The sequence below is a fragment of the Vicia villosa genome, unplaced genomic scaffold (assembly GCF_029867415.1).
Source record: "Vicia villosa cultivar HV-30 ecotype Madison, WI unplaced genomic scaffold, Vvil1.0 ctg.000148F_1_1, whole genome shotgun sequence".
In the NCBI taxonomy this organism is placed as follows: domain Eukaryota; kingdom Viridiplantae; phylum Streptophyta; class Magnoliopsida; order Fabales; family Fabaceae; genus Vicia; species Vicia villosa.
In genome coordinates, this window is record NW_026705039.1 from 445,057 (window position 1) to 454,375 (window position 9,319).

General features: G+C 34.3%; 1 protein-coding gene across 1 annotated transcript; it reads left to right on the forward strand.

Annotated features, from left to right (window-relative positions):
* The first annotated feature begins 3,691 nt into the window (after positions 1–3,691).
* LOC131624700 (zeaxanthin epoxidase, chloroplastic-like) lies at positions 3,692–8,665 on the forward strand. The gene is made up of 16 exons (XM_058895623.1): positions 3,692–4,419; positions 4,895–5,057; positions 5,183–5,257; positions 5,381–5,481; positions 5,600–5,715; positions 5,820–6,031; positions 6,311–6,402; positions 6,774–6,888; positions 6,997–7,100; positions 7,197–7,242; positions 7,363–7,427; positions 7,531–7,617; positions 7,748–7,802; positions 7,901–7,989; positions 8,087–8,171; positions 8,301–8,665. Exons 1-16 carry the CDS (start codon positions 3,911–3,913, stop codon positions 8,379–8,381), a joined length of 1,995 nt encoding a protein of 664 aa, XP_058751606.1. The 5' UTR covers positions 3,692–3,910; the 3' UTR covers positions 8,382–8,665.
* Positions 8,666–9,319: the final 654 nt, after the last annotated feature.

The following is a 9,319-nucleotide window of genomic DNA, read 5'->3' on the forward strand; positions in this document are numbered from 1 at the left end:
TGCTTTTGTTCTTGATCCAAGGGTGAAATTTTCTATTGCGGAGTTTTATATTAGTCTTTTATATGCTGACACTAGAAAGGTTGATGATCTAATGAAAAAAGGTAGCATCAATACAGACCCCTCCTCTATAGTGATAAATTTAAAAGAAAGATCTTATATCCTATGCCATTCAACTACTAACGACTGAATATGATTATGAAAATGATCAAAAACGACACTACTCACTCCATTGACACCCTCTACCTGAACCCCATTAACTGAAATTAAGATGATAGCATTCGACCTTCTCCTTGAAGACATGATACCGTGAAAGAATTTTGAGTTTGCACCTGTCTCCTTTAGCCAAAGTATTCTAAATTTTTTCCACTGGATACTTGAATATAATTTGGATAAAGAAATTATTTATGCCGATAAAGAAAGTAACTCACCCAAGTCCTCATCCTTTAAATCAACCCCATTTCCTTTAACTTCCAAGAAAGAAATACAGTTCTTTACTGCTTTGATCATGCCTTCTAGATTTTGAGAGTGGTTGTGATGCCATAATTTCAAACTATCCTTTATTAGCTTCAATTTCTCTTTTAACACAAAACTTCCCCAACCATCCACTTGAACGATAGCCATTGATCGTTCACAAACTCCTTGTAATCTAGTAAACTCGCCCAACATTTTAACATACATATTGGCCTAGGACCCTAATTCTCTTTGTCAATAGTCATCATAATTGAACGATGATCAGAAATAATGCGAGGAAGAGCCACCTGGATACAATTTGGCCAAAAAGAAACCTAAGCATCTGATAATAAAAAAATATCAACTAGAAAATTTGCATCAATAAACTGATTAAAATGAGTATAATCCTCCACTTGGTCAGCAGTTACCACACTCCTTCTTTTCTCAATCAATCAAATAGCATTAAAATCACCATTCACACACCAAGTGGTCCCCTCATCAACATTAATCAGAACACCTAAATGATTCTCGAAGTTCATTGAAATTTTTACCTCCACCTCATTAGTATCACATACCGTTAATAGACCTCCTCCAGAAGCCCCTATGGAAGGTCGAAAATAGTATCCTACCTCAAGGGAACCCCACAGATACCTACTCATAAAGTCATCGATCAATCTCATTTTTCGTTTCCTAAATGCAAACCACCAGAGGACATTTCTCTCTAATCAACCTCTGAACCTCTCTTCTCTTCTCCCACTCTTCTAACCCCCTCATATTAAAAGAAATAAGCTTCATTAGATCCACCCACTCCCCCACCTTTCCCATTGATCGTAAAAACCTAAACACCAACTCCAACCTAATTGCTCTCTCCCCTCCCTCTTCCCTCTCTTATCTTCTCCCTCTTTCTTACTCCCAACACCTCCTCCCATTGACAACACGCTAAACATATTTGAACAATCTCCCTTAATTTTTAACCAGATAGATTTACTAATCTCACAAACATCATCAATCACCTCTTGAGGTTTACCATGTACCGTCATGCAATTTTTTCAATCCTCATTGAACTTGAAACATTAGAACCCAATGACAAAGAAACCCCCAACGAGCTGCTATAAGAGTTTTTCTTTTTTCTACCTTTAAGAGAACAAATTAATTCATACTTATCCCTAGCTGATAATCTAGCCACTCTTTTTAGATCAATAACAAAAATTGCACATTTCCTGTTCCGAGATTTGCGAAGACATGTTCCCGTCTCACTTTTACTGTGATTATTTCTAGAATCCTTAACCTCATAATTTACTCCCTTATTTGTTTCTTTCTTTTGTATAAAGTCATAACTCCAAGGACCTTGCCATACAGAACTTTCTTTAAGATTAAGACCTTTGATAAACCAATCAACATCACCCTCCCCCTTTCATTAGCACCTGCTGGCCAATCTGCATGGAGTTGATTCACAATCTTATCGATCACGAGTGCATCATCAAACTCACATCCTATATCAGTACCCTCAGACTCGTTATCCTCCTCATACTCAATTAAACAAGCGTCATTTGCTAAGCCAAACTCTAAGTCCTCCACAAAGTGAATTCGATATTTTTTCCCGTCAATCCAAAAATCCCCTAACTCATTTATTTCCCCCACCAATTTTGTAGTGATCAAAATAGGAACATAAACCAACCTCAATTTATTAATTCTAGATTCATCGATTTTCAGCAATCTTCCTATAACCGAAACTAGTTCCCCAAAGAATCTCCCATTCCAAGCATGTAGCGTGATACTGTAACAACGAACCCACTCCCTTCTTTCATAAACCATATGTATATCCTTCGACCAAACACGACAATCATACCCAAACGAACCAAAAAAATCCGCCTAATCATTAAAACAGACGTCACTTCCATTTTACCAGTAAAATACAAGAAATTTTGTCTCCACACTCTTTCTTTCTCTCTTGTGGAGTTTTCCTAAATTTTTCCATCTTTCTTTTTCGTCTTATTTAAAATTATTTTGTGTACAAAATAAAGTAATTATTGTAGAAGTAAGAAAAAATAAAAGTCAAGGAATGGGAAAAGAAAAACGTCCTTATCCATAATTCTATGTAGGCAAATATCATAAGCCAATCAAATTAGTTATTTTAATTTCACGACAGAGTTGGGATTACTGGTACGTGGTTGAGCTTACAACATGCAACCACACGTTTGATCTATAACCACAACAATTAAGGTACCAAAATCAAAATAATGTCTCTCAGGGTCACCCAGCACTAGCAGCCACCTTAGTGATCGTTATCAACCATATGCTGCATATTCTCTTTCTACTTTCATTCCTCTTCTACCGGCATACAAGGCTTCTTTTTATTATACTAATTATTTTCTTAATTATCTCTATTTTTTATTTAATAATAAATGTTATAACTTTTTTTTACAAATAATAAATAGTAATAGAAGAAAAAAATTATTTAGTACGTTTTCTGTTTGGGGCTTGGCCCTCTATTTCTTTAAAAAAAAAAAGTCTCTTTTGAATAATACTCTCTATTACTTATTTATTTATGTTTTAAATTGTCACTGTATTGGATTTTGATTTAGTCATTTCAAGAGTATTGTAATTTCATTTAATTTTTAATTTTAGAGTTTTTCTAACAAGTGCCTCCAGGATAATAGTTAATCATTTTTAAAAAAGAAATTATTTTACAAAAATTTTAATATTTCAATTTCAAGGCATTAAATACGCAGATTAACAAAAATAAAGTTACTATTTTAAAGTTTTAACCAATGTCATGGTTAACATATGCTTTATTTTTAATAATATTTTTAAAGTATTGTGCGATAGATGCAACATTAGAGTCAACATAGTTGAATTATCATATTTGTTTGTCATCTATTACATTCCAATTTTTCTTTAATAATAATAATAATAATTATTATATCATCTAATTCATAATATTTTTATCACTCTCAAAATAGTATTTACTTTATTATTATGAGAATTATGAAGATATCAATGCTTAATAATTTATTAATAAAATATTTTCTCCTATTAATATCATAGTAATAAGTTTTGAAATTAGAGTACAAAATCAAGAGACTTACATAGGAGATTGATTGGGACATCTTGGTGCTGATATTTGTGGCTTGCAACTTCTAACCACACCAATTCCATTATCCTTTTTATTCCTTTTTTTATTATTAGTATCATCTCTTGTCAAAATCTCAACCTCTAATAATATTTTTCCATTTTATTTATTTTACAATAATATTTCAAGTTTCTTCTATTTTTCACACTCTTTTTTATCTTCTTTCTTGTTCATTTGATAAATTCTTCATCAACCGTTTAATTAATGCAAATCACTCTTTGTGTTTTGAGTATTTGATCAGACACAACAAAGAACATATTTAGAAACTCGAACTTGTGTTTTTGTTGAATTGGTTCCTAATAACCTTTGTGTCTGTTCAACTCAACCATGGCTTCTACCTTGTGTTACAACTCTCTGAATCCCTCAACTGCATCTTTCTCAAGAACCCATTTCTCAATTCCCGTTAACAAAGACTTCCCACTCGAAAATTCTTCATCTTTTCATACCTACGGAAGAACCAGAACAAGAAAACAGAGGAAGAATGTTTTTCTGATGCATGTGAAAGTGAAAGCTGCAGTGGCTGAATCTACTGCGCCACCTTCCTCTTCAACACAAGGTGAGAAGAAGAATCTGAGGGTACTTGTGGCTGGTGGTGGAATTGGTGGATTGGTTTTTGCTTTGGCTGCAAAGAGGAAAGGGTTTGAAGTGGTGGTGTTTGAGAAGGATTTGAGTGCTGTGAGAGGAGAGGGGCAATATAGAGGTCCTATTCAGATACAGAGTAATGCTTTGGCTGCTTTGGAAGCTATTGATTCTGATGTTGCTGATGAGGTTATGAGAGTTGGTTGTATTACTGGTGATAGAATCAATGGCCTTGTTGATGGGGTTTCTGGTTCTTGGTATGTTGCAAAATTGATTTCTGATGAATATAATTGATTTTGACATGTTTGAATGTTCTTGAGTAGAATTGATTTTGATTCTATAATTGGTTCTACAATTGGTTTTAGTATTTTTGGGATTATTTTCTATTTCTGGATTATCTTATTTCAACTTACCATAAAGTAGTTAGGTTGTTTGGCTTAATTGGTTGTATAAATAAGCCTCAAGTGCAAACATCTAGATGTTTCTAATGATTGTGTTTACATTGAGTTTTTTCTTCACTTGTCTAAAATCTTGAGTTGGTGGAGCATTCAATGTTAGAGGAGTTTTATAGGTTTAGGTCATGTTTGGTTAAACAACTTAATTAAGCAATTATAGCATAAGCGCTTATTATATAAGTGCTTATCTATAAGCTATTTTACAAACTAAAAATAAAATAAAGTCAAACTGATGTTAATACTTTGTGCCATGAATTGATATCTAATTTGTTATCAGGTACGTTAAGTTTGATACGTTCACTCCTGCAGTGGAACGTGGGCTTCCAGTCACACGAGTTATTAGTCGAATGGTTTTGCAAGGGATCCTTGCTCGTGCAGTTGGAGAAGACATCGTTATGAATGCCAGTAATGTTGTTGATTTTGTAGATGATGGAAACAAGGTAACTAGAGAAAAACACTTTATTTTCTGAAGCTATTATTTCATTCTTCAATATTCATTGGCAGACTAATGAGATTACACATCAATATATTTGAAATTTACACTAATCAAGCTTGCTGGTTTCAGGTAACAGTAGAGCTTGAGAATGGTCAAAAATATGAAGGAGATCTATTGGTTGGAGCCGACGGTATATGGTCCAAGGTATTGTTAAATTTTCTTTGACCCTGATCCTATTCATTTACCGATAGTTTTCCGATATTAAAGTAAATGCAACATTACATAGCATAACACTTATGTTTGTTTGACTTGTTCTTCTGTGAATAGGTAAGGACACAGTTATTTGGACAAACGGAAGCTGTTTACTCCGGCTATACTTGTTATACTGGTATTGCAGATTTTGTGCCTGCTGACATTGATTCTGTTGGGTATGTTGGCCTTTAGTTTTGTATCCGTATTTATCAGTTTTCTTTGACTTTTATTTATTTATTTTTTAATATGATTAATATCATATTTAAAAGCTTATGTAAATTTTTCTTTGAGAAGGTACCGAGTATTCTTGGGACACAAACAATACTTTGTATCTTCAGATGTTGGAGCCGGAAAGATGCAATGGTATGCGTTTCACAAAGAAGCACCCGGTGGTGTCGATGAACCAAATAGTATGCATTTTAGTTATTTGTTAGAAGAATCGCCCTTTTGAACTTTGACATGTGGGAAAAAGTTAAACCATCGTGTTAATCTCTTAATTGTTTTTGCATTACAGGAAAAAAAGAAAGGTTGCTCAAGATATTTAAGGGCTGGTGTGATAATGCGGTAGATCTCATAGTTGCCACAGACGAAGAAGCAATTCTGCGACGGGACATATACGACAAGATACCGACATTTAAATGGGGAAAGGGTCGTGTAACTTTGCTTGGTGATTCTGTCCATGCCATGCAGCCAAATATGGGGCAAGGAGGATGCATGGCCATTGAGGTATATAATATTTCTCTTATCTGGTCTCCTGTTTCTTCATTCGCTCTCCTTTTAATATGGTTTTTTTTACACTTCGTTGATTAGTTTCTGCAATATCCTACATTTTCAGACCTAATGTACATATCAAGTTGTTCACGGTTCTATGGATTTCGGTATTTCAGTTTTTTTTCTCTTGGCTTTTATGAGAGAACTTGGAGGGGACTAGTACTCAGCCAAACCCTCAAACAGTGAGAGGAAAAAATCCCTTTCTAACTAAAGCTTATTTAATCATTATTACAGGACAGTTATCAACTTGCATGGGAATTGGACAGTGCATGGGAAAAAAGTGTTAAATCAGGGAGCCCAATTGAAGTTGATTCATCTCTGAGGAGGTAAATATACCATTTACTTTTCAAATATGCAAGACGCTAAAAAAACTGTTTTCTTGACTTCATATGAATCGAGAGATGCTTTCACAACCTACTTAGCACCGGCACTTAAGATTAGAGACGTGTTCAGTGTCTGATATGACACAGACACATGTGATCACATTCAATTACTTCTAATTTTTCAAATTATTACCGGTGTTGATGTGTCAGTGTCATATTATGTGTCTACGTATGTGTCAGTGCTTCATATTTTACATCAACCACAACGCAATAGTTAATTTGTCATCATTTTCAAATAGGTTAACTTGATATTCTCTTTCATGAGATGACTGATGAAACATATGTTTTTTTCCCGATCCCATGAATGCTTCCAGATATGAAAGTGAAAGAAAAATTCGAGTTGCGGTTATTCATGGAATGGCTAGAATGGCAGCTCTGATGGCTTCCACCTACAAGGCATATCTTGGTGTTGGACTTGGTCCTTTGGAGGTAGGAACTTAAATTTTACAAATATATTAGAGGATGAAGGATATAAGGAAATTCAATCTTAAATATTGTATGCCTTGCGCTTAGTCATCATTTCTTTTATCTCTACAGTTTTTGACCAACTTTCGTATTCCTCATCCTGGAAGAGTTGGAGGGAGGTTTTTCGTTGACATTTTGATGCCGTCTATGTTGAATTGGATCTTAGGTGGAAATAGGTAAATGATGAGAGCCTACTTTGCTTTGCTCTATAACATGCTCGGTTATTTCTGCGAGAATTCTAAGCCAATAGACAATAAATGCTACTTTTGCAGTTCAAAACTTGAAGGTAGACCGATAAGTTGCAGGCTCTCAGACAAAGTATGATGCCCAAACATAGTGACTTTTATACTTTGTTGCTGAGAAGATATTGTATCTGGCGATATCTATTAGATTTATTGTGATCCGAATGCTAATAGGAATTTATGTATTATTTTGCAGGCAAACGGACAATTGCGCAATTGGTTTGAAGATGATGATGCACTTGAGCGTGCTATTAACGGAGAGTATGTCTCAGACCAAATATGTTCGAGTATAGTCCTTTGAATATATTTAACCATAACATAGATAACCTAATATATATGTTTATACTTCTTGGTTGAATTGCAGGTGGTTTTTATTACCATGTGGAGATGACACAAGTCTTTCAAAACCAATACGATTAACGCAAAATGAAATGAAACCCTTCATAATTGGGTATGCGTACTTACATTGCAATGACAATAGATCTCATACTATTTAGCGTGCGTTGTTCCATTCTCAATTTTCGTAACATATATCTGATTTTCAGTTTCATCTCATTTTCCAATATATTATGAAATTGCAGGAGTGCAGTGCAAGAAGACTCTGCAGGTAGTTCAATTACAGTTTCTTCACCCGAGGTAGAACAGTTTATCATTACCTGAATTAAATTCGGTTTCATACTTAATTTTTTTTTTTAGACATCATGTAACATGATGAATAATCTTTCTCGTTTAAGGTTTCTCCAACGCATGCTCGAATTTACTATAAGGACGGTGCCTTCTTCGTAACTGATTTGCGGAGTGAACATGGCACATGGATCGTCGAGTAAGTTAAATAAAAGCAAGCTACTGTATTTTACTTGTATAGTATAGTATTAATTTTTGAAAAATGTATTTAAATATCATTTATCATTATGTTTCAGCATTGAAGGAAAGCGATACCGGGTACCTCCAAATTACCCTGCTCGTGTCCGCGCATTCGATGTACTTGTATTTGGTTCTGATAAGGTAACAAATGATCCCTTTAGAAGTTCTTAAAAGTAGAAGCACTTTTCACATTAGACATATGCTACAAAGCACAAACACATACACGACACTGAAACTAACACTAACACGTAGTATCCGAATTATTCGCAGGTTTCATTTCGAGTTAAGGTGAAAAGTTCGGCTCCAAGCATTTCTACGAATGAAGAGACACCAGTTTTGCAAGAAGCATGATTGATTGTGTTGAAACAGAATATTGAAGTTACAGAAAAGTTACACAAGACAAATTTGTAGCTATAGGGTATTGTACAAAGTTGCCAATTATTTTGGTGACAATATTGGGTAGGAATTGTCTCCTACAAGCACTCCATTCAATTATAATATGACTCATAAACTTGCACATGTTGAATGGAGTGACCATGGAAGACAGTGTATGTAGCTAAGAATTTCTCAGACTTTTGTGTTCTACAAAATGGAAATGTATATTTTAGCAATGTAAAAAGAGCAAATTCAATTTACTCCAGTTTCTTTATCACTTTATGTTTTGCTATAGAAATAATTTATAGATAAGGACAAGGGAAGCACGAACCAAGCTAGAAAGAAAACTACTTGTTGGGCAACATGAGGTTGTATGATTTCCCAACAACAAGAATAAACATTTTGAGGAATCAAGTGTTGAATTAAATCCTCCACACAAAGTTAATGGATGAATCGGCCAAACCAAAGGGTCGGATGGGCCCGGGAAGAAGCCTATGGTGCGCCTATCATAGAGTAAAAGAAGGTTATCATATGGGAGTTTGAAGGGGATGAGATAGATAGGCTTTCGAAACTTTAAAAAAAAAAAAAAAGATTTTGTATAGAATGATAAAAGAATATTTATCATTATTATATTTTTAATTTTCAGAATACTATAACAATATAAAAGATATTTGAAAAAAATTGTAAGCCCTCCAAAATCTTCAAAATCCCTCCTTCAATAGAAATTTTGAGTTCTCTAAATTAGGGGTTTTTTAGTATTATGAATAAAAGTAAGTCCTTCAAAACCCTCCCAACCAAAATCCTTCAATTTTGTCCAGTCAATCCTTCTCTTTTTTTAAAGTCACTCCTCCCTTCCCCTCCAAACTTTCGAACAGACCTTAAAGGAACTTGAGTTAAGGGAAGCCCATCTTAAG